The sequence below is a fragment of the Petromyzon marinus genome, chromosome 20, assembly GCF_048934315.1.
Source record: "Petromyzon marinus isolate PM22_M1 ecotype Great Lakes invasive population chromosome 20, UKy_Petmar_22M1.pri1.0, whole genome shotgun sequence".
NCBI classification, from domain to species: Eukaryota; Metazoa; Chordata; class Hyperoartia; order Petromyzontiformes; family Petromyzontidae; genus Petromyzon; species Petromyzon marinus.
This window is the reverse complement of record NC_133686.1, coordinates 7,514,900-7,541,141: the sequence shown is the minus strand read 5'-3', so window position 1 is coordinate 7,541,141 and position 26,242 is coordinate 7,514,900. Positions and strand designations below refer to the sequence as shown.

The 26,242-nt window shown below is 42.7% G+C and overlaps 1 protein-coding gene across 4 annotated transcripts in view; it reads right to left on the bottom strand.

Annotated features, from left to right (window-relative positions):
- The window catches only part of LOC116944145 (coiled-coil domain-containing protein 102A-like), a 122,190-nt gene that overhangs the window by 59,237 nt on the left and 36,711 nt on the right, over window positions 1–26,242 (bottom strand). For 2 of the 4 annotated variants that reach the window (XM_076068278.1, XM_076068279.1), the window contains exon 2: window positions 1,129–1,534. In XM_076068278.1, the coding sequence (XP_075924393.1) occupies window positions 1,129–1,305 (177 nt within the window). In that variant the 5' untranslated portion in view covers window positions 1,306–1,534. Of the gene's footprint in view, window positions 1–1,128; window positions 1,535–9,495; window positions 10,121–26,242 lie in introns of those variants that run through there. The other 2 variants (XM_032957615.2, XM_032957616.2) reach the window with 2 other exon arrangements.

The window sequence follows — 26,242 nt, the reverse complement described above, 5'->3', positions numbered from 1 at the left end:
ATTGTGATAATTGTTATGATTATTATGAAATAAATAAATGTTTTAGTAATTTATTTTAGTGTGCATCATTTACTTTGCTACTGAAATAACTTGTTGGCTTAAGGGTAATAACTAAACGATTTAATATACTTTACATTTAAAATACATTTGTAACCTCTTGTAGTCGTTGCACATGAGTGTATATAGGTCCCTGGCTACACTGGTAATGTTACAAGCAACACTTGGTGTCACGCAGCTGATCTTGGTGAGGCATTATTCTGCCATCCCTTAAAGCCCTTACCTTCCCCGCGACCAAAAAGAGTGTGAGAAAGCCTTCAGGCTGACGTGGATTGACAAAATGATTGCAAATTATATTTATGGTGATTATTGCAAAAGCTTACTTTTAGATGAAAAAAATCCAGAGACCAATTTTTTTTATTTAGGCCCCAAAAAATTATGGCCCACAGTCTGGTTGTTTGGTTGGTTTCACTCAGTGGGCAGAGCTCGCCTAAAATTATAAATTACCATTGGAAAACACATTTAAAAAAACAAACAGTGGAGCCTCCATAAAACTAATTATTTGTTGATTATGCGTTGGCAGTGGTGCACAATTACAAATAAAAAAAACTCAACACATTCATAATTAACACTGCTTAAAAGTTAAAGTATACACACTGAATATGTGCTTCATAGCACATATGCTCTGAAAATTTACCACTATCCGAAACGTCACCTGTTTATCAAAGAAGAAACAAATATATGTAAAAAGCACAATGCCATGTGTGCACGTGCACAAATCATGGGCATGTCCCGAGGAAGTGTTTGCTGCACTATTACTTTGTTTTGATGGGTTTGTTTTTGAAATCGTCATCTACACATTTGACGTCACCATTAATATAATTTTCATGTTATTGACAAACGTGTTGTATTTTTTTGCTGTTGTTATTCATCCAAAGGCTTTGGTGGATCAAACCTCCCTCAAGTGATTTGCAACCAGGGACTTAAACGAGAAAAAAAAAACCAAACCCCTCTCCACATCCGATCCCCCAACATCAGTGATGAGCATGTCTGGGACAAGACGATGTGGTGGGGTGGTGGTGGGGTGGTGGTGGGGTGGGGTGGAAAAAAATCAACCCAGCAGTGCGATACCGTGAGCACGATGTCGCGCTGCTGGCACGCGGCAGGCCGAGTGCTGGGACAGATGGCGATCCGCGTCGGCTGCATGGCGTGCTGTTGCTCTCCTCCTCCGCACGTGCGGCCGTGTCCACGCGGGCGATCGGCGCCCTCGTGTGCCGTCTGCGCCTTCGGAGATGGAATCCGGTTCATTATTATTATTCAGGATATTTTTTTCGCCTGCGAATTTTGCTGTTGTTGTTGTTGTTGCCGAAATCTTAACAGCTTGCGCTCCGTCGCGTTGCGGTTTGTTTTATTCCCCACACTCACACCTACTCACTCCCCCCCTTGTTCAGGAGGCCTCTGCTAAATCCCCGTGGAAAGTTTGATGAGTTGACATCTCGGCTGATGGCCCCTGCAAAGTTTCTCCGCTGGAAAGCATCTGAAAATGAAAAACATTAATAATTGAAGCAACCTTTAGCTCCCCCATTGTGATTGCAAAACATGTTACACGGTCTTACAGCTCTGTTATTTTTGACTATACGTGAACATGAATCAATTTGCCCGTGTTAAAAACCTCTATATTCGGTAGATTATAGCTCATTCCACTTTTACTATTGGGTTTTATCTTTGAAAAATAGTAAAACTTGTTTCATTAATGAATTGATAATTAAGCAAAATGTATGCCTTTGTATGTAATGCAAGATACCAGTATTTTGCCTACAGAGTGTATGAATATACTGCAGCACCATTCCATTGTCTTAATTGGTACAATTACTGTTATTCTGGACTTCTCCAGGTGATGCCTCTTACTCGAGAACAATGCAATTAGAGGCCCAGTACAGGAGATGTTTTTTTTTTCGTGTGGCTCAGGTATACAGGCAAAGCCTCATTAATAATCAATCGCAAATTGTGTGCCGTTACATTCCAAGACTTCTATTCCAAGGCATTAAATAAGTAAATGACTCTGCATGACGCTTTTCCCGGTTCAGCAGAGGAATAACGATAGGTGGGGTGAGTTGCTCGCTTCATCATCTTAACCTGAATCTTTAAAACGTGTTTCAAAAGGGATCCCTCCGGGCTGGCAATCTTCTCACTGCCCCCGTAGCTCAGTAAATCTCAGCCTTGATACCGAACCAAATGCCAATGCCACATCTGTGAGCTCTGGGCTCTGCTGTTTTCCAATGGGAAGCAGTTGCAATCATTTCCTGCCTGAGCCTCATTTGAACTATTCGGGTTCAAACCCCAGAGAGCCCCAGTGAAGGGACTAAGCCTCCGGGGGCTGCCACAAAGCGACACGACAATGCACAACACAGATAGGTGCGGTCGGTTGACATCGGTATTTTATTTTTGAACGTGCCCTTCTCTTGAAATAAATCAAATGAAACGCATTCACACTCACCATTCATTGTACGCGACCGACATAGTCACTCGCAACGTTGTATTGAATCTAAGGGCGTGCATAATGTGGCTATTGAAACGTATACACTGGGTGTAGTTGGCATACACGCTGTCTCGTACTTATCGCTGTGCAAACTCGGCGACGTTTTATTCGCCTTGGGGGAAAATGTGGAAGGCCCAAGCAATTAGCCGCACGGTGATTTTTTTGTCAATTTGTAAGAAACGAAGACTCCTAATGGGATAACAGTCACGGTTTGGCTTTTTATTTTTTTGGCATCTGGAATCTCGAATAACAGGCAGTGTGCTCGCTCCGTGCTTCGCGGAGATCTCTTTGCTTCAGAGCTCTGCAGGACATGGATGACTGCCCGCAACCACAATTTGCAACAAAGACGGGCATTGTGTGGCATGGTGAGGAATTTAATAATGCACACATCCAAAAAAAAGCGGCAGATAGGACTTAAATAACAAGAAAAACTTGTATCTCACCAACTTGCAACAATTAGGGTCCCTCATTTAATTCTCTAATATTTAGGGTTATTTTCGTGACTTTGTTTCGACATGCTATGCCAATGTAATAAACAGCTTACGTACAATCTTGATTTTAAGCTTTCATGACTGCAGGAATCCATACTCTTTGGTTCTTTCGGTAAAGTCACGTAGGTAGAAAATAAAATAAATCACGACGTTTCGATCGCAACACAAGCGGTCGTCCTCAGGCGGAAGATATAAAATCCAGCAGTGGAACTGCTGGATTTTGATCGTCGTGCTCAAAATCCAGCAGTGGAACTGCTGGATTTTATATTTTATAATTTTTTTCCGGATGAGGACGACTGCTTGTGTTGCGATCGAAACGTCGTAGGCTTACGTACAATGATGAGGTTGCCTTTACGGAGTTACAGCGCTGTTGCATTAAATGCCAGCATTGTAGGATTGCAAGAACATGAATTTGCCTATGATCATTTGGTTTGTTTTTGTATCACACCCTCTCCTGAACTCCCTTTAAACTTCAACATGTACCTCTGTAGAATACATTGACTGACAAGCTGGGAACTAAAGGTATAGGCTGACAAGTGAAAACGTCAATGTAAACATCGAAGTCAAATTGCTTGCATCATGCTCAAATAGGTTACCGGACAAAAATAGATTTCAAACTACTTTCAACACAGGAAAATGCTTTTCTGTACTTTAGAAGGGAATATGTAGCAGGATTAATAAGATTGCTAAATGTGACAAGGTCAGATTTGTGAACCTCTATAGAAAATCAAAGTCACTCCATGCAGTAATTCTGCCACTACATGTGAGCGGTTAATCGCCATGGTGGTTATGTAACGGTTGGATATTCGCTGGTGCCTCCTGTATTTCTAATTGTTAAAAAAACGCATTTGCACATTCGAACATATGTATTTATCGATGCTCTCTGGATCTGAGTGCTTGTGATATTTGTTAGCATAGTGCTTAATTTGATCGTCGTGCTCAATTCACTGCAAGGTGACCAGTTCTTGATGCCGACATGACCAGTTTTAGTGGTTATCTGAAAATTCAATTTAGTTTTCATATGGTGCATGTCTCTCCTTATGCTGAAACTGACATTTGACATTGCCTTTGTATGTACTTTATTATTCTGACTGCTAGTCCATATGATATTTAACTAATTGTTTGGTGATGCTGCATATGAAGTGGTGTCAACAACACTGCCTTGAAATAAGAAAATATATAATTGGTGACATTTTGGGCAATATCTATTCTTCATAGCACATAAACCAATATGAGATTGATCATAGGTTGCATTCTCATTTAATTGCCATCTGCTCCATATTATATACTTTTTTCTGAGCATCCACCCAACATTACATTACTATATATTGTACACCTATGTATGGCATATTTTCTAGAAAAAAGAGATTTTTTTTTCAAAATTACCACGAAGTTTGGCAAGTAACTTAAATTGTAGGAGCATCATAGTATGCAGAGAATATAGAAATGATTTGTGTACACACGACAGGGCAAGCTTTTACAAAACAGGTCCCTGCAGGGTGGGCTGGTAGGAACATTGGAATTTTTCACTTCGTTTAAGTATTGGAAGGGGACGGACGGACGGACACATTAATCTATTGCAGGCTGGTACACTCAGTTTACAACTTCGTTCCTACCAGTATTAGCTGTACTAACAATTCACCTGCAGAATGTATGGACTCTCATCATCTATGTTGCAACGTGTGTTTTTGCTGCTGGTAATCCCACTGCTTTTGTCATTCCATGAACATGTTCATACATATTTAACGAGTGGTACTATTTGTACTGACACTCTGTTCTCATGGACGTACAATAACCGAGGAGCATATGTTACCATTGGTACATTTTTCATGGCGCTAACCTGGACTCGATTTCAGAGATGCTGTTTTGCGTGCATACATCACAAGACACCTGTAAAACCTACCTGCCACATTAATACACGAGTAACGCTTGTTGATACCATTATCTGTTTGGACTCGAGTAAGTGCATTCATTTGCTATGTTACTGTCTAGGGTTTAGAGGTTGTGCTGTATAGCTCTGTGTTTTCAGGTTGTACTGCGTGCTGTACAGCATGATGTCTGACGTTTAAAATTACGTGCCGGGAGCTTCTGGAGGCAAATAATTTTTAGTGCGTATGATGGTTAAGTTACTACAGAAGCACCCAGCACGTGGAATGAAAAGTCGGACGCCATGCCGAATAACACGTGGCACATCCCGATAACACATCAGAGAGCTGTACGTTAGCTGTAGGCATACACAACCATTATATGAGGTACTAGAAGGTTTTGGCAGAGGGCCTATGGTCTACTCCGGCTCTAACAAAAACTTGTTGATAAAATCTATTCCAGATAACGAAGCCGCGTGCATCGTTGTCGTATGAGTGAGTGTTTACTCACTTTATCACTGAGGAAAGGTCTGCAAACACAATTATAATCTCAATGTTCCTGATTGAGATGGCAAATACTCAGTTTAACACGTAGGCTTTAGCGACCAGTATTATTCATAATAAAGGTTTGTTTGGGTTTAGAACACCAAAGGAACATTAAATTCTCCCAAACACAGCTGTCAGCAGTGGCAGAGCATGCTTGCCAACAAGGATATTCAATTGATTTTGATAACGTTGAAGTGTTATGCAGAACTAATTATTACTGGCCAAGATTAGTTAGAGAATCAATTGAAATTGAGAAGGATTCAAATAATTCCAACCACCGTGATAGCTATAGACTCCACGTAGCCTGGAAGCGTATTATTAAGTAATACACAACACATTGCAATTCCTTACAGGTAAGTCACATGCTAATTCGCAGATTACTGATCTATTACATGAATGCAAACACCCCCACCTCCGCCTCTGATCTCGAATCCTGATGGGGTTCAACAATGATGACGCCATCCTGCACTATTTAAGACCGTAAACAGGTGGATGGCTTCATTATTCTGGCAAATCTCCCGAAGATGCTGGATATAATTTCCAGCGAAACGGCGTGCTCAAATGGTAAATGTTGTGGATTCGCTATATATAGTATTCTATAAATCAGGCACAATGGCTCATGCATGACAATACTATATCCACAAAGCTGTCTTCAACAACAAAAATAACCGGAATTTCAGAATGCTTTGTATGTCAAGATGACATTGCCATGCTTGTACACATTCTCATGATGGCCATGGGCTCAAAAGAGCCGAGATTGTGGAATGTTTTATCTAGACAACAGACAACGTCTTAATATTAGGTTTTTGAGTTAGATCGCGTAAATATGTGTCAAAACCAGCCACCACTCGAGCCAGTCAATTAGTAAGATTTGTCACGTAAACAAAACATGCCAATTTGTTGCTAGTTCAGCAACACCGGTGTGGTGGCAGGTTTAACCCAAACACCTCTTATGGATAAAATTGGTCGCGAAAGCCTGCGTGTTAAACAGACAACAAGGCAGCTGTATATCTACGTAATCCTATTTTGGACTGACACAGTTTATATAAATCTGGCTGTTGAATTGCCTTCTCCCCAGCTAACGTTTCGAATATTGCTCATGTCTCAGCATTTATGAATATTCCAGTGATAATAAAAGGCAACGATGTTAGAAGCCCAATATATTCGCCATATGAAGCACCCTCCCCATCTGTGAGCACGCTGAAAACAAACCCAGCTGAGACCTGGAATCTCTGCCCATCGCACCGCTCAGCCAATCCTTAAGTATGCACTAGCACATCGTGGATAATGCTCAGCCTAGGGGCAAACAAGCCACACTGAGTCGTTAGACTCTTTTTCGGGAGGGTTCTGCATTTGGGTTTATATTTTAAGATATTTTCACCCAATTTTACGACGAGTGTTTATAATTACACAAGTGGTAGGAAACCGGAGCACCCGGAGAAAACCCACGTGCGCGAGGGGGCAACACTCTATCCCCATACAGATGGAAACAGATGGCGATTAATCCACTTGCTGTACCGTCTTCTCCTGACGAGGCAGGGTATAGGACCTCGATGCAAACGTAAAGGGAGTTCACAACATCTGTGTGAACCACCAACTCTCGCTACCTCCACAGTTCTGGATAACAGGCCACGCGCATAGCCACCACTGCCCGGCTTGGTGTCTGAGCGGAGTCTTAGTGGCTCATTCGATCCTTGAGTGAAAAGATAAATGACAGCTTTATGTAATGTAATCAATATCCATGGTGCAACACTTTACGTCCTTGGGATAGTGTGCGTGTTACAAAAGGTTTCAGTTTTGTTGCCAGAAAAAAGTAGAAAAACCTATTATCGTGTTACAAATTGTTTCATTATTGATAATACCTGTGCTGAAATAAAGTTTTCAAGGTCATTCGCACTGAATGACTGGAATTGGTCGGTCTTGTCACTATGAATATAGGAGGTGTTAGATTGGAAAACTGTGAGTTTTTTTTACTCGTTTAGAGTAATCGTAATGCTCGCCTGAAATGGAAAACTGTAATCCTTGCGTTGGAACCGTTTTAACATTCAGTATACAGTACATACAGGGTGGTTCATAAGTTAATTGCCCCAAGTGGGCAACATCCAAGCCTTGGATGGCGAAATATCATATGCCCCATCCCAAATAGGACGGCCTTTTAGTGTAATGTCGACCACTGGCTATTATCGTAATCACGTGGTGTAATGCGGTAGCTTCTCTGTAAAGAAGAGTTTATATTTTATGGCACATAATGAGTTTTTACAAGTTTTCAAATGAACAAAAACACAAGTTGCCTTTTTAAAAATCGAATTTACCTTTATTAACGTAATAGCTTGCACATGTTGACGAGGGCAGTAGGAAATATTGCTTATATGTAGTTGTACCGCTGTAGCATGCTAAATTAAGATTCTACGTGGAATTAATTAGGGGGGGGGGAAACACGCGTTTTAAGATACTTTAATTCCATATCGATTTGAAAATTCAATTATTTTCTTTGCAAGCTGCGCATAGTTAACGGTATCTTTAGAATGCAAGATAACCAGACCCACAATGAATGCATAATTTCTGCTTTAATTGAAAAAAACCCTCCTATGTTCCTTGAGTAATGAAAGATGAAATTGCCGGACTCTGTTAGTGGAATGTCCTCATAATGGCCCGATAAATAAATGCGATTTGGACAACAAACGCGGTCCCAATTTATTTCCGGGGGGGGGGGGGGGGGGTACCGCTTGATTATTCCATAGCATGCGTGCGCATTATTATCTTCAGTGATAGGAATATGGTAATCACATCCCCCTAATTAAAAGCAGGTGTTTGTATAATACATACATGGATGGAGCAGTCAGGGTACATTCAGGTGATTGTGTTCAGCGTTCTTATGAATGTGCTTTATATTAAAGGACATTCTAAATTTAAATGAAAATATTAAACGAGGAAGGGGGGAAGGAAATCGTTTTAAAGTTCAAAAGTAAATTTCCTAAGTTTATTATATAAGTCATCCAGGATGAAGAGCATTTGTCGAACATCCTCAACAGTGACTGGCTTTGCAATTTGAAAGCATCGACTACTTTATTGGTGAAAGCCTATTAAAAGAAGATATTAGCACAGCATGCTGCTGCTGCTGCTTATGATAAGTGAAAACAGACCGGATATAACAGGGATACGACAAATACAATTCTGCCAATTTTTTTCCCATTAAAGTCAGAATGCAGCAGACATGAAAGGCATTACGTTTATCCACCCAGCCAGCACCTTGATGTGTGCCGCCAAGACACCGAGACGTAATGCTCAACTGAAGAAAATCTTTTTTGGCATCAGACATTTTCATTTCTTCCAGCTGAATATAATTATCTTCAATGAATATCGCTACAAGCTGAAAACGGGAATCCAAAATGTTTTGGCGTATCACTCTGAACTGTTATATCATCCCTCAAATGTGCATGCTACCAGGTATACGTGAGTGTACATGTGGAGTGTGTGCATATGCATTGTTCACATTCCATCCAAAAAAAGTTTTAAGTCATACTTGAAACATTGCATTAAGCATTGCCAACAACTCTGGGTTCCACAGTTATGCATGTTGAACATACAACCTTTGTTGTCACTTTCTGAATTTAGAAGCCAAAATCGTAACTAAAGCTTAACACAAATTAGCATTGGGGGCTTTACTGACTTGCAAATCGACTGCACTTGGCAAAGCGAGTTGAAAGTTTTCAACAAAACCAATAACAACGTAAAGCCTATTTGAAAGTAGTAGTTGTAAAAAAAAAGTTAAGCGTGTGTCGACAAAGTAACTGGCAAGCAGTAGGGGTCATGTGGAGGAGGCACGGGGGGGGGGGGGGACCAGAGAGGAAGAGCGAGAGAGCGGAGAAAGCGCATGACGGATGCATTCACAGCTGCACGCCTTTTCGCAAGACGCTCTTGCTACCCGCGCGGCTGCGTCGGGTCGCCGGGGGGGGGGGGGGAGAATCGGCCCGGGAAAAGTCGCGGCGTTGCGGGAGAGGAGAAGAGAGATGGGAGCGAAGACAGAAGAAAAAAATGACATTGTCAAAAAGTTTACCGCTTAATTTTTCATCGATCCCACGGGAGACGGCGTGCGGTCAGGACAGCGGCGGAGATCACGGATTGCGGGAGGTTGGGAGGAGATGCGCGCGGCGCGGTGGCCGGGCCAGGGAGAGACGCGGGGAGCTAGCTGTGCCCTGGGCCTCGGCCACTGCCGACACCGTGGCTGCAGCTGCTCCTCCTCCTGATGCTGTTCCTGCTGTTGTTCCTGATGCTGCTTGCTGTGCGCGCACGGCCGAATACCTCTAAGGCACCCCCGCCCGCACTGCTGGCACGGGGGGGGGGGGGTCGAGTTGGCGGGCGACCTGGGGGTGGTGGTGGTGGTGGTGTTGTTGGAGCAGTCGTTATCCAGCTCGCACCGTATTCCCCTCCCAACAACAACACCACCACCACCTCCTCCTCCTGCTTCTTCTTCCCCCTTGTTTGTTTTCACGCGATCCGACAGGTTGCCTGCAGGAGCGGGACGAACGGGCGATGATGTGCTGGGGATGCCCTGTGCCTGGCAGTTGAAGGCAGGGGGTGAGAGAGCAGGGGGTGTCGCGTGGTGTGTGTGCGTGTTTGAGAGAGAGAGAGAGAGGTTTGGGGCTCGCTCACAGCACTTGCTCCAAGTCTGTTTAGGCTATAACGGGGGGGATCTATGTCTTTGTTTTTGAGATCTGGGGGGGGGGGGGGGGGTTCAGTGCCGAGAACTGTGGGGATTTAGGAAGTTGTGGTGGTGGTGGTGGTGGGGTTGGGTAGGGCACAAGAATGGTGATGGGATTTTGGTGCGTGCCTTGCTGCCCTGGCAACGCCATGACCACAGGCAGCTGTGAGGTCCCTGTATTCATTGTCCGTGGTAGAGGTCGGTCTCTCCACGGGCACAGCTAGTGTGCCTGCCCCTATAACCGTGACAAGCAGATGAACAACCGTGCTGGACTGTCAGAAAAAATATATATATATACATTACGGTTATACAGTTATCCGGAAAATATTCCAATTTACAGATGCTCCATATCTTGAAACAATATATATGTAGAACATCCTGTATATTTATACTTACGCGATCTGACCCCAAAAACCTTTATGAATAATATTGGTCGCGAAAGGCTACGTGTTAAACTGATGTTATAGAGCCGACTGCAAGATACACTTTTGTCGAATTGGCAAGTTACAATACAACTTTACTTGTTTAAAACTACAGCATTGGGGTTTGTTTCATCCATATGAAGGCCAGCTCATGTCAGTTTTCACTAAAGTGCACCGTTGTTTTCAAACATTTTATTGCTCTGCTTCTTAGCCTTGTTCTTAATGCTGCCATCGTCACCTTTCCACAGTTCAACAGAGTGCTGCTGATGCAAGGCAACAAGCATGCCTTTGTCACTGCATGTACTGAACCTGGCAAAGCACTCCTCTGTGTTGTTTCATTACAGGTCTTGGTTCCAATCCGTGATGTGCTTTGTATTATTGTTTACTCTTCCAAAGCTTCAAAGTGGTGTGTGCCAAGAACGGTATGAGTATTTATTCTATCCACTAAGATGCCACTCACACTGCAAATGGAATTGTGGATGTTGACATTTCTTATTGTAAAAAAAAAAAGCTGGAACCTTGTCAAATAACCACGGGTGCACCTCCCCTCACTGCTTGCGTCTCTGATTTTCCACGAATATTACTACTGTGGAATTGAATAATGGCGTGTACCTCACATCTATTTCCGCAGGCCCCATTCGTGTCCACGTTGCTTTGCATTTCCATTGCTGTTGTTGAAGAAAAATAGTAAACCAATTGGGATTCATGGACTGTATATTCCTAAAAAAAAAATCTCATCTTGTCTCAAGACGAACAGCCCTGCCTTTTGGACATTTGGAATATGTTTTGAGTGGCGATGTGCATGTGTACGTAGTAAACTGGTGTGCGTGCAAAGAAACAGATGCATCCATGGGCATAATATTCAAAAGTGCACACAGATGGGTTCGCAAACCCATTTGCTGTGCTGGACTACCATGTCCAGGTCACCTAACAGCCCAGTGGAATGTCACCATCTGCACGATCCACAAAACCCGTGCCCCCAAAGTGGTGGATTACAGGTGATCGAAAGTCTTCATTAATGTACCATTTATAATGGACCTGAAATGTAAGTCTTGTACTCTAGCCCATGCCATGTAATTCACCAGCAGTCTCAACTCGAAATGCCTGTAGATTATGAGATATACCTGTAGACAAAGATAAAGATCCCCCATATATCTGACATGGGCTACTGGAGCAAATGCTATGAGCGAACACCCTTGAAGGCTGGCATGGTGCACCAGGTACTGTACTAATTTAAGGCTGAGTTTACCTAGGGGAGGCCCAGATATTCGTCACTCATGTTTGCCGTCAGCGGGAATTGAATTCAGATTGCCGGGTTCATAATGCTAACCGCTATGCCATCGCTCCCTGTATAAGCACACACAAAGACCACACAGGCACGTACAAATGCAGCCGAAGCAAATAACGAAATCTTCAAACCTATAGGCTGCCCAAGACATTACATATTCATACGTGGAACAATCTTAGTGTTCTCTCAGCCTCATCGAGTGCCAGCATGCAAATTAACGCTGTTTGTCTCAAGCAAACAGGTGCCACAAAATGTGCTGCACCTGATGGGCAAATGGACCACCTGTGACGATGGCCATCGCAGGGTTTTTGCCAGTTCCGCCCGCCCGCCAGCTCTCACGTCGATCACCGTGCTATTTCACACGTTGGACCGGACTGGATGCGGGCCGGGCAGATGGCAGGGGGATGCTGGCGGTGGAGAGGCTGTCATTAATCAGGGCGACCCTGTTCCCTGCTCATCCTTAGCTCCTCCTGCCCTGGGGTTTGGACAGAGACGGCTCGTTAGCATATCACTCGGCCGAAAACAACTCAATTCCGTTGGGCTCAAGAGGTAGCGCAAGTGCCCTGCGTGAAGGCGGAACGCCGTGCACAGTCAATGTGGGCACGCGCGCGTGATGATGGCTCTGGCGTGTGGTCGCAACGATGGCTGAGTAATGAAATAATAGCTGACGGGAGGTGGTAAAAAAAAAACCACTACGCTAACACCTTATATTTACCAAACGGATGACATTGTAGAAAGCAAGTTTTTGTTCGCAAAAAAAATTAACTCGTGTAATTTGGATTGATATTATTTGTGTTATTTTTTTTTTATATAGGTTAAAAATGACCTCGAATGCAATGGTTTTGTGGTGCCCGCATTGGGCACTGCTCAGCTTGACAACACTTTCAAGGCTCATGCTGCAAGTGGTGATGATCAGAGGTAGTAACACCTTCACAGCAGCCTGGAATTAAATGTAATTCGGTGTGGTGTGTGTGTGTTATGCTCTGCCTTTGCCTCCGCTTGAAAGAAGAAGCCAGATTGTTTTGTTTATTAATGCTGTCTTGCGTGTTGTTCTCATTTTGACGTGTTGTTACATGCACATTATACGCATGCCATATATAATTGCTGTATACCCACAAGCCCTCTTGCATTTCTGCACGCTATCATGCTATCATCACCCCTTTTCTGTCCATACATATTTGTCACGATTTGTTTTAATTCATACATTATATCTGCTTCATGCAGAGAAACTGCATCACTCTTTTACAGTTATTTCCCCCCAAAAAGCTTGTAGTTGTTTTCAATACTATTACTAACATTTCAAAAAAATATTCGTAAGTTATAACTGCTTTTACTTAGTAATTGTAAACATAGCAATGTTTCGTTCCGAAGAAGTATGTTTTTTATTTATAAGTTGGTAGAGAATTGTTCATGAGCCTTGTCCCCTTAGGCAGAGGGAAATGTAACACAAAGGTTTACTTATGTATATTAATGAGTGACAGGCTTTATACGTGGATTTATTTCCTTTATGGGCAGGTGAGAGCCCATTGGGATCATACAAAACATACATTTTCAGGGTGGTATAGCCATTGAGACCACTTTAATTAAACGGAGACACACTTTGTAACCATTACCACTGTTTGACAGACATTTAAGTTCGATCACTCTTATTCTGGGTTAATCCGGTAAAGTCACGTAGAAGGGAAATAATAAAATAATAATAAAACATAATAAAATCAAATTATTACGTTTCGGCCACAACGCACAGCTCTGTTTCTTCACCTGAGGACGGCTGCTTGCGTTGTGGCCGAAACATCGTGATAATTTATTTTTATAATGTTTTATTTTTATTATTTTATTATTTCCCTTCTACGTCACTTTACCGAAAGAACCAAGAATATGAATCCCTGCAGTCACGAAAGCTTTAAATCGAAATTTAGATCACTCTTCACTGCAGGAAAATAATATTACCTTAAAATGCACCCCATCTATAGTCACCTGTCGGACTCAAAGTGGGTTCGAGTCTTCTCCATGACTTGGATGGGTGACCACCAGGGGGTTTTCGAGGAGTCGTAGGCATGGGGCTCCCTGGTGCTCATAAGGTGCCAGTGCTGTCACCCCCTCGTACGCGTAGTGGGGGGGAGGGGGGTGTTCTCCGGGTGCTCTGGTTTACCGCCGTAAACGTGAAAGGAATTGTGAAAAATATCCGAATGCAGTGCCCTCCTGAAAAAGTGTTAAGTCTCATTGAGACTTTCCCAGGCGAATCCTTGACATTGTTGTTGTTGTCGCTGCTGTGTGTATTAGCTGTGTGTGTGTTTTCCGAATGAGCAAGCCTTCAGGACAATTAATGGTTTTCAATCTAGATTTGAAGTTTTCGTGAATACAGGGATCCATACGCTTTGGTTATTTCGGTAAAGTACGTGACGTTACCGAAAGAACCAAAGAGTTATGGTTTTTTTTAAAATCAAAGATTATTATTTACCTAAAAGGCAGCATCATAGTGTCAGCACGTGTAGTAATGTACCTACTTTATTATTATGTGTCAGGAAAATGTTATAGCAAGTGTGTCAGCTCTGTAAAGTTAACGTCCATTGCCTTTTATTTAATCAGGAAATCATCAATGAGTATCAAAGTGTGTTTTATTTGTTTTACGTTTGTCTACCAAGGATAGCCTCACTGCCAAGTTTGTTTGCACTAGGAGGGGGGTGGGAAGGTTGTTATGTACTGTATTTTCAAATGTAGTGATGTACTGTGTACCATCAACCGCATCAGAACATTAACAGGCTGATGCGCAGATCTCCTTCATGAATGCAAAATCAAAGACATTCCACAGTGCGACTGTGGCCATGCAACACAAAACAATTGACCATATAGTAGTCTGCGCAACTTCAACGGAGGAGGGGTGGCAAAAGTGCAGGAACCCTCTCCCGCAGACCTCTCGAGGCTAGCAGACTTCGACATTGCGTTTAGCTCCTGAGCGTATTGTCATCATACGCAAGCATAGAGTTTGCGGTGCAATGCTTCAAATTGGCTCACGTGGACTGTGACACTGGTGAATTTCAGGAAGGTCCTGTATTTCGGATATGAGTAGCATGTGGGAAGAAACTAAAACGATAGGGATGAGTGGATAAGACTTAAAGCACCGCTTAGATGGATTAAATGATCTATTCCTGTCCTTCCATCTCCTGGCCATCTCACGGTCCAAGCCTAAAACAATTGGTATTCCCATACCGTCTTCTTCCCAAGTACGAATGCAGGCGAAGCTTTGCTCTCCTTAGCGTCCAAGATCAGAGGAGATTGGGCGCATTTCGGGTGATGTGGTCGTATGAAAACCAATGGCTAGCGGTCGTCATTTATAACAATTAGAATTCACAGTTTTTTGAGGAATAGTGTCTATTGTAAATGATCACTGGCAAAACTACAAAGGTTGCTCGGAAACTGTGTACTGCTAAGCTTTCAGACGTACAATGAAATAAGAAGACAATGTCAGCGAGACGATAATGTAACCATAGACGAAATGCCAAATGTGACGAGAGTCACGCATGCCACGAGCGTGGAGGCGTTGTGCTGAACGGAGAGACACTGTTGTGGTTTCAGTATAAAAAAATATATCCCTTGTAGCATTGCTTGTTAAGAGCTCACTGTGATGTTTTCCCAGAAAGAATTGATGCACGTCACAAAGCATTGTGGTACCAAGCCTCACAGAGGGGAAGGCGGTGACAGGCGAGGTGAGGAGGGGGAGGGCGATGAGGTCCCATGGAATTGCAGTTGTTTATGGTGCCTTTATTGATGTTTACTGTGTCACTCCTCCACAACCACAGGTGCTGTAAATCAGACACTGGGTAAAATGGGGGCATTGAGGCCCCACCATCTGCCTGGCAACAAACAGTGGTTCTAAAATCCAAACAGGCAGCCTTTATCACAAGCTCTTCCTGCTATGGCCTCCCTTCTGCTTTATTTCCCTTTGGTGGACTCCTTGGCTCTGTCCCCCTGTTAGCCAAATGGCGAGACCACTGGCGATGGCTTTTTAATGCTTTTTTTTCATGGCAAGAGCAGCGCCTGAAGCCCAGATGCCAGCAAGATTTTATGACTGTCTCCAGATGTCCACCTTCTGAAGGTCACGTGAAGTTTAATGTGCACAGCTTTCCGAATTGGAAATTAAAATGTGAAATACAGTGTATATGTAAGTATTAAGTAAAACTCAATTTAGATACCTTAACAAAAAATGGAATCCTTGAAATATATCAGAATTGGTTAGGATATATATTTTTTAATGATAACGGGACGTGATTTTTTTTTCCATTAAAATAATGTCTTTAATATTGAATAGTTGTGGATTTCATTTCTATGAGTTATTTTACAGTATTGTACTTCCAATTATCTCTATAATTTCTTCACACTTTCATTTTTTACACAAATTTAACCATTCCTGAACGTGTAGTTAATTTTCAAGTTGTTAAATCAAGATTGTATATTTAGATTCATGCGCCTTGACTAATTATTGCATTATCCTTAATCCCACTGTAGTTCAGCTGTACCTACATGTACAGCCGAATTGTCAATCCACTGCTGGATGAGGGTTTCCCCTCACTATCTGGGTAATGTTTTGACCATACTTCACCATGCTGGTCAATAGTGCAGGTCGTTTGCGGGTGGGGTTGAGTGCAGAACAGCAATAATAATAAACAATTTATAACGCGCTGCGCCGATCCTGATTTGAAGCTTTCGTGATTGCAGGAATCCATACTCTTTGGTTCTTTCGGTAAAGTCACGTGGGTAGAAAAATAATAATAGATCACGACATTTCCCATCCAAGCACTTTCCACACTTAAATCTGCTTCGCTATCAATATATGACAGGACTTGTGCATTGCAGGTGATCTGGTTAATCGGAGTGCTTATCACACCTCCGATTTGCTTATCGCATCACCGATTAGCACGGTTGGCTACGTACGGTGTGAAATAAGTTCAACATACAGTTAAGCTGTATGCTATATGTCATGGATAATAATTAAATAATAATAATAATAACTTACAGTCCTTCATCAACCCACTGGTGAACAAAAGTATCACCACACTTTGTTGGTCGGGGGGGAAGGATTGTGTTTAACCATACTTTACATTAGCCAGTGTGAGGAGCAAAAAAAAGTCAACATATTGGTCAATAACAGTGGCCTTAAATGAGGGGAAAAAGATATATATATACTAGGTGACGTTTTAGGCAATGGCTCGTCTTCATAGCACATATATATGGGCTGTTGAAGGGAGGTTCCCCTAGGATCAGTTCAGATGTCACTCACCACTGATGGTCGCTGTGTCAGGTTGTCGGTTTCGTAGCACAGTGCGCTAACCAATGTGCCACCACTCCTCACCTGCACAGCTTACCCATTCTCTGTTGTAGTTCGTGGCGAAAGCACCCATATCTGCGGAGACATTTCTGCCTGTTGCGTAGAAGATGGATATTAGCACACACCTCGGGAGCAAGTGCTTGTATTCAAAGTAATGTGCTTGTATCAGGAGTTACTCTTTGCCTTCCCCCATCATATTAATTTATAAAACTGTATTTTAATTGCACTAATATAAATGTGTGCTTTTATATATATATTTTTATCCCGCACGAGGCACACAGCCTAATTGCATCGCGGTTTATTTTTTTCAAATTAAAATAAACTAAAATCCGACTCGATGAAATCGCGTGCACTTGACGGTGAAGACTTGCGAAGCAATTGCCCGACCTGATTGTGCAAGTGCCTGTGGTAGATTGCAAATTAAGCCCGCGTCGGCAGAATTTAAGACCGCTGTCAATTCGATCAGAAAACGCAAGTGGGCTTGGGCAGGATACGGGCGCTTGTTAATAACGACGGGCGATGGGTCAAGAAGAATGATGGTGGAGTCACAGTCAAGGAATAGAGCCGCGTCCGACAGGACGTCTACCGAGGGGTTGGAGCGATGGAGTCAGCGTGCATGCAGGTGCTGGAGGTGGATCATTACATCACAAGATAGAGATGGGCAATGACCACCTTCCAGGAGTGGATTGATCATGGCTGATGATGATGATGATTATTGCTGATGACATGATGTATCCTATGCTTATTTCGGTAATGTCACGTAGATAGAAAAAAATAATAACAATAATAAAATAATAAAAATGAAAATAAAATGAATAAAAAATCGTAAAAATATCACGACGTTTCGACCGCAGCACATGCGGTCGTCATTAGGGACAGTATGAAGTAGTGCTCCAACCTTCAGCAGATGGTAATTGACTCAATTGAGAAAACGCTTGCTAACATATGGTAATTTTAATTTAAGATGAATATTTAAGCCACCAACATCCTGCTTCTTTCCAAATGTCCTTCCCCCTCGCTGCCTTCGCCACACACGCTCGACCCCTCTGCTTCACCCATGCTCCAACGAACCCCCCCCCCCCCCCCCGCTCATAAGATAGCTCAGAATGCAGTCAATCAGGTTCTAGAAAGAAGGAGAGAATACGAAGAAAAAAACCCCACAGAGAAGAGAGAGAGAGGGAGAGAGGGAGAGAGTCCTCTAAAAGCAAGCATCTGCTTGCCCTTTGCGCGTTTTGTTAGTCGCCCTCCTGCCCAGTTTTCTCAGGACTTGGGAGGCTGTGAAGGGGCAGCCACTACTTTAGCGAAAGAACCAAAGAGCATGAAAGCCCCTACTGTTTTATGTTCCCTTTGGTTGCAGGGGGCACGGGTTCCCAACCTCGCGCTGTAGGCGCGCTATCGGCACCGTAGCGGGGAGAGGGGGTGAGTGTTAACCAAGGTATTCAAAGCCATGGTGGCTGAGAAACATCTGGGCTGATTACTTACATATATCAGTTGTAATCTTGGTTCTTTCGGTAAAGTCACGTAGAAGGGAAACAATAAAATAATAAAAATATAAAACAATTATTATTTTATTGTTTCCCTTCTACGTGGTGACTTTACCGAAAGAACCAAGAATATGAATCCCTGCAGTCACGAAAGCTTTAAATCAAAATTTAGATTAGTTTTATTTGTGTATATATGTATTTTTTAAGTGATTTGTTTACTTTTCCGAAATTTTATGCTCCTATCGTGTTTTTTTGGTATTGTTTGTTGTTGCAACGTCCTGACCTTCCCTGATGGACATTTGTGAAAACATAGCTTTATAGCTTATCGGATTCCTCCAGTATACGTAAATATTCTGATTCTTCTGATTAAAATTATCTAGGCAATTAAACATGTGCACGACGTTGTATTCAATGTCAGACTATCTTAATTAATTGACCATTGCCATGACATCAGCAAGCCGCGCGAACAATTGGCAATATATATTTTTTCACAGCGATGAGTTGAGGTTTATGGTAAAATATAATTCTGCACATTTACAATTAAAGTGACTGGGACACTTAACTGCCATTTAAATGTGTTCCCTTTATTTTACGTCAAAGTCAAAACAAGTGTTTTTTGACTGTCATGTCTATTGCATAATAATAATAATACGCACTGCCGTTCGACGCATTAACTGATCATGATGTGCACGTAATTGTGACATTTAAAAGCAATTTACAAAGCACGGATTCACTGTTATCGCCGTGTACATACTCTCTTAACTTATTTGCAAAAACTCAATTGCATGTATTGTGAGCCTCACAAAACGCAACATTATTGTCTACACCTAAATGCTTGCTTTTCTTCCCGGGAGACAAACGCGGGCAGATGGCATCTAACCATGCTCCCCAGCCAACATTTAACATCACCGAGCAATGCGCTTCCGGCTACGATACGCCACACCAACTTTCAGCACAAAAAAACAGTCGCATCACACGCGAAAATCGTTTACATAATTCACATAACTGTACCAGCTTACTGCTTAATGATGATTTTCTGTTTGTTTGTTCTCGAAAAATAAATAATAGTAAATGCCATTAATATACCGTATTAACTATCGCGGGGGTGTAGTGGTGGTAGGGTATAGTTGGCACACTGCACTATGAAAGTGGTCACCTACGTTTGATTCCCAGCCATGGATAACGTTAGTGGCCAATTATATCAAAACCGATCCTGGCCATCCTCCCCAATGATTCCCTCCCTTCATTAACCCACACCTACCTGCATGCGTAAGTAAATCACACAATCCCCACGACCAACACGGAGTGGGTAACGGCCTTCGTCCAGGAGTTCATGGATAATAGGGCTGCAAACAGGGCATCACTTTTCACAGAATATTTACCGGGAAACTGATAACCACAAGCCATAGCGAGATGCATTTTGGACGTGGGGTGACCAGATGGCCGTACATTTGTATTACTATTACGATCTGTGGTGGGAAGCAAATTATTTCCCCTGTATTTGTAAACCCGTGTCCAGTATATAGCGTTCACAAACCCTCATGGGTCACAATAGCCGTGAATATGGCAGCACAACAATGTAATTTTTTTAATTATTGCCATGTGATGAAATGTAGATCATGCAATCGTTTATAGAGATATACAAACTCTATTTGACTTATCGTCACAGGGATGGCAACATGAATATTTAAAGGTGTCCGGGTGTCGATGTACAGGCGCCACTAACCCCGGGGTCTGATTCGTGCTCACGGCCACCAACACCAGTGATGAACATCTGAACTGGTCCTGGGACACCCCTAGGTAGGCTGAGCCTCGAATGCGTACGTGGTGCGGTGCGTAAACGTCGCCACAAAGGAGACAAAGGTGGCCAGGCACGATGGTGGCCACCCACCGCCTTGTATGCCTTGCCGGCCTTCATAGGTGCTCGGTAACAGCAATTGTCCCAAGTGTATTTTCATACTATATTGGGGATCTTTGTCTTTGTGTGGGTGTAAATCTTCCAATGGCATCATAACTTATTAAAGATGTACGTTTCACAATGTTTGGTGACAGCAAACATGCCACGACAAATTGTTTTTGAAACATTGAACAGCATCAAATGTCGCTAGAGATTAAGGAAGCTGGTGATGCAACGCAGACATATAAAGTTGAACTCATGCTAGTTGTACATGTATTTGTATGAAAAATAAGAATAGCTTTTACCCTTTCTGGCAATAAAACAGGTGTTAACATATTCAAACACCAAGTAGATATATTTTTGCAAGGAATCAAGTCTGCATTTGCCACACGCACTTGTGGTGAACATGCAAACAAACATGCTCTGATAATAATATTTGCATTGTCTTTGAAACTGATTGGCCTACACCAGAGACAACCTTCTTTATGGCCTAGTCTCACGAGTGTTAGACCAGAGAACGCCAAAAGGTGAACAGTACAAAGACAATGCACGTGTAGTGACTGAATCAGAAACACTAAGAGTAGTGGGCACTCTATTAACAGCCTTCACAGTCCACACAAAGTAACTACAGCTCCCAGTCAGGACAGCCGGCAGACTGCCTGACTGACGAAGCCGAGCAGGTGAAGACGGTGACGGCGACGAAGACCCCGGCAGCACGACGAGGGGACCCCACTCCAAACGACAGCCCCGTGCCTTTGCTCGGGACCCCCTTTTATCCTCCCAGCGTGGCCTTGCTCCACCCCGGCCACGCCCCCCTTCTAGAACCTACTCGCGGGTTCCCGGGCTTGCCTCATGTGCCCCCTTCTGTCACCTTTCCCCTACATACAGTACATCTCTCTGACTTGCCACGTGACCTGCTGACAGACAGGGCTGCTGCAACTGCAGGTCCCCTTCCCTGCCAGCAACAAGCGCTATGCTACATAGTGACCCATTCCATGTCACTGCACACGTATCAGAGCAATTATGTCTGGGGGTAAGCAGCTGTATACATGTATTTATGTTCTTAAAATGTAAAGATGCAACAAAGTGCACCAGTGCTTTCGTCAGATTCCTGCTGTTGATGATGGGGCAGCGGTCATCCATTTAAAGTTCTGGGCCAATTGTGGAAATTCCATATTTCCTGTAGTAGTCAAATTTGTCAATTGAATCACCATAATTCGTTAACCAAAAATGACACAATAGTGTGCGCATGTTAAGCATGTAATGTTCCATCGATATATTTAAACTGTATTTGTTTACTCATAATACTTGCATTAAAACAAGCACGTGACAATTTGTTGAACACATTGTGCAACGTGTATGGAAGATTATATGCCACTGTGATGTTTAGGTTAATTGGAAAGACAACTGTACACATAAAACAGAAAACATGAGGGACAATACATTATAAATTGGTAAAATGTGACAAACGCACCAATCCTGGAGGTAAATTGTGATGAAGAATCACAGCAATGTGAATTGTTACGTGTCAAATTCACATTCAGCACTGGGTGTACAATTTGTTGACACCTGATTTTGGTTTCATTCAGCTCTGGCAGGGCAAGGTCAACAACAACAACAGGTCCTTGTGATGAGTGAACTCTGAGGTATATCCATATGAGACCCAGCATCAAGATCAAAGTGAGTCCACAGATCACAAAAACTGTTGATACTACACTGCACTTTAAAAAGTAAATAATAAATGATATGTAAATGTGCATTGAATACAAAACATACAATATCCATTTAAAACTTTTTACAAGGATTTAATATTTAGTTTTACTTAGGGAACCGCTATCGCTAGACAACGTGTACGGAGATTGATATTCAGATTTCTTACATTTGTGATTTGTTTTATAATGGAATTTCTTGCAAGCAGGTCATGCAATGGCTGTATCTCATTACAAAAGTAGCATCACTCTCAAGCAGGTGATAAAACCATCAACAAATCATGAGGAACTGGAGGCTTGTCAGTGCTGAAATTATGTACATCGTATGCACACACAATGATCTATACAGCACTCACACGGAATTGCCTTTCATCATATTGTCATTTCATGCATCCTACCACAAATAATGGATTCTCACATATATATCTATATGAATGTTTCTCCACACACAAGTTGGACATAGTAATACCCGAGTTAATTGTATTGATAAAAAAAAAATCAAACCAACATTTCGTACACTGTAGTATATTGCATATGTGTGTGACTGCAGTACGTAGTTGAGCCAAAATCGGTTTACCAAAAAAGAAAATAAATCGTAATAGTTCTCCTGAGGAGTGGAAAAGAAACTCGGTCAACATTTCACCCCACAGGATTCCACATATTCCTCTCACAAAGCATGCAGTACAGCTGCATGCAGCGTGAAAGGTTAAGTTGCAGCGTCTGCAATGCCTCGCTCATGCCACTGCTGGCAGAGAGGCCTCCGCTAGACGAGGCCCGATAGAGAACAATCCTCTCCACAGCAGGGTTCCTCAAAGCTTGTTTGGCCCGCGGACCACTCAGCCGATGCAAACATTTCCACGGACCACCTGCCCACCCACACTCCTGGTGATGACACGCATTCACGCACCTCTCTAAATACCACGAATACAAAGTAATTCATATTACTGGAACATAAAAAAACAACGCAGCTATGAGGTTTTTTTTTAGCGGGGGCAGGGAGGGTGGCATTTAGATCTTGGCTAAGGTAGTTTAATCAGGGAAGTTTACCGAACTTCATTAAGAAATTTAATATCATAAGTAAAATATTAAGTCGTGTCCGAAACGAAAGGTGTAAAAAAACATTGTCGTGATTGTCGGATCGACCTTCATTCGCGTCACAGCCCCGCGGAACACGTGGAGAACGAGCGGACACCACACGTTGAGAACCACTGCTCTGGGGGGGGGGGGGGGGGTACGTGACCTTACTTACTCTTCGATGCTGGCCGATCATGTTTGGAAGTGGCGGCAGGCATTCCACACTTTACCCCACCACACGTGACCCGCTGATCGTCTAACTGTGGTAAACTCAGAGGCTGTGTGGCGGGGGGGGGGGGGTGTTGTTAATAAACTTGGCCCATTGTTTTTCTTCCCGCTCTCTTTTGGCGTCTTCTGGTCCAACACCACGTGAGAAGAGGCTCTAAGGAAAGCTGTCTCGGGTGTGGACCAATCAATTTCAAGGACAATGCCAATACATTATCAGAGTTATGTTTTTTGTTTGCATTCCGACAGCAGGTATTGTGGTTAATGCAAACATGACTCCTTGTAAAAAAAGGTGTCAGTTTTGTTGCCAGATAAAAGGGTAAAAAAACAATTATCATAGTTGGACCAATAAGGTTTTTTTAACATCCACTGAAACGAAAGAACATTTTTTTTAAATTTCCAGATGATTGGTCTTGCCTGGGATATATTAATTATTACTACGCCATAAAGTCTATACGTTGCGTATTTACAGTGCAAAATTGTGCATATGCCACAATGTTCAACCATATAAATACTAAAATAACGATAACTCTCTGTTTCTTGCTTTGAAGGATGAATCCTCCAGTGTGATATCTAATTTTAAAGGGGTTCCTTTGGTGGTGGTGATGATGCTGATGCTGACGACGATGATGATTATGATGATGGCATCGCAGGAATCAAATGCATTCGGGAACACTGCGACAGTATTGCATTCACTGTTTGACATTTTGACAAATGTAGCAGTCGAGCTAAACGAATGCATTCGAAAGTTGTACATTTCTGACGAAACGATGAAACCTAAATATGAAAACAAATGTTTAACTTGCGTAGTAAGGTTATTTTATCTTTTCATCATTTTACTATACAGCCAGATAATACGACAAATCGCTAACCTTAAACACCCAGTCGTTCATCAAAGTTGAAGGCGGTATAGTACTATAGTAGTAGAGCAAGTGCAGAATCACTGAACCGGAATTGATGGCCTGAAAGCGTTTAGCGCGGGGCCCTTGAAAGTGCGGGGCCCGTAGCTACTGCATGCGTAGCTTCTTTTGCTACTAGGATAATCCGGCACCGTAAACCTGCCTAATCATTCGCAAAACATTCTATCCATTTTTGTGTTTGCTCTGAGCCATATTTTGAGAATACTGCATCTGCCTTTTTGTTGTTTAAATTAAGGGCACGATGGCGATGTCAAATGTCAAAACGCACGGAGGTTTGGGGGTTGTTGTTGTCCCCTGGCGGTAGAATGAGTGCATTACACCAACAAGATCGACGCCTAACTCACCGACATCTCCGACGCGGAGCTCCCCGTCACGTGGAGCAAAACGTCGGACGTGACACCGAACGACATGTGGTAGTAAAAAACAAACAGAAAAACAGAAAAACGCATCGGAGAGCTGCACAGGAGGACCGCAGAGCACCACGCAGGAGTGTGTTCACTACCTGGCGGGTTTGACCCCATTTCATGCTGAACCCCTCTGCTGTAAGCACAAAGCTACTCCGCAAATCACGTCCCCGGCCCTGTGTTAATTCAGCAGCAGCAGCAACAACAACAACAAAAATGGCTATCTCAGCAGCCACATTTAACAATTTTAGAGCGAAGGCTTTCCTACAGAGTAGAGACAGAGAGAGAGAGAGGAGAGGATGACCCCGAGGATCAATTGGATGACAAATGTAATAACGTGGACTGATAAAGTCAGTACAACACCTGACAAAGTCTGGGAAGGACAAGCGAAGGTGGAGAGAGTTGACAGCTGCGGCACCACTGGGTGCCCCCACGGCTACTTGCAGTCAAGGGAGAGAGATGAGATGGTGATGTTTGTCGCTACCCCCCGTGCTGAGGTTGTGAGGGTTATTTGACCACACGCTGCCACGCCAGTCAGTACGGCACAGGTTGGCGTAAGGTAAGTATAGCAGTGCAGTCATTATCGCGAGTGTAAGAAGAGCATTGATAATCACTGTGTAACATTGATTCATTTTTTGATCCTCGGTCGTAAGTGTTATTTCCTAATTGCTTATGCCTCAAAAGTACATAAAATGGCTATTATTCCCCACATACTTTGCTTTTGTGACCAGGACAGTGATATTTTGAAATTTACCTATTTTCCAGAACATTCCAGATAGATTCAGTGCTGAGTAAACTTGGAGTAGCTTCTAGAACATTCTAGAACTTTCTGGTAATATAAATAGTAGTATAAATGCAGGGGCCTTAAGCCCACCAGTTCAGTTTAGTTCCAGCTGCCTAAGTGGATACATATCTGCATTTTGCTGAGATGGCATCAAGAGGCTGCAAGCATCCGGCAGACGCATTCTGCTACTGTATGTCTGCGTCCATTTAATCAAGACAAGAGCGAAAAAGTACTCTGTGAGGCCTATAAGGCATATTTCGGCATGCCTGTCGGGATCAAGACAAACCCTGGGCACCTCAGTTCACCTGCGAGCAATGAAAAAAAAACCTCTGGAAGGTAAGACGGACAATTGTTGCTCGGAATTTTATGTTATAAAATTTGTTACAATTTTTAAAATTGTAAAAGTTTTTAATTTTAAAATGGTTTACAATTTTCAATGTCATTGAAAAAATATATAATATATGAAAAATGTTGCGAGAATCTCTTACACATTAGCCATGGGTGAAATTTTATTTTTATTTTTGTAGGATGGTACAGAGGAGAAAAGAGAGACATGAAGTTCGCTATCC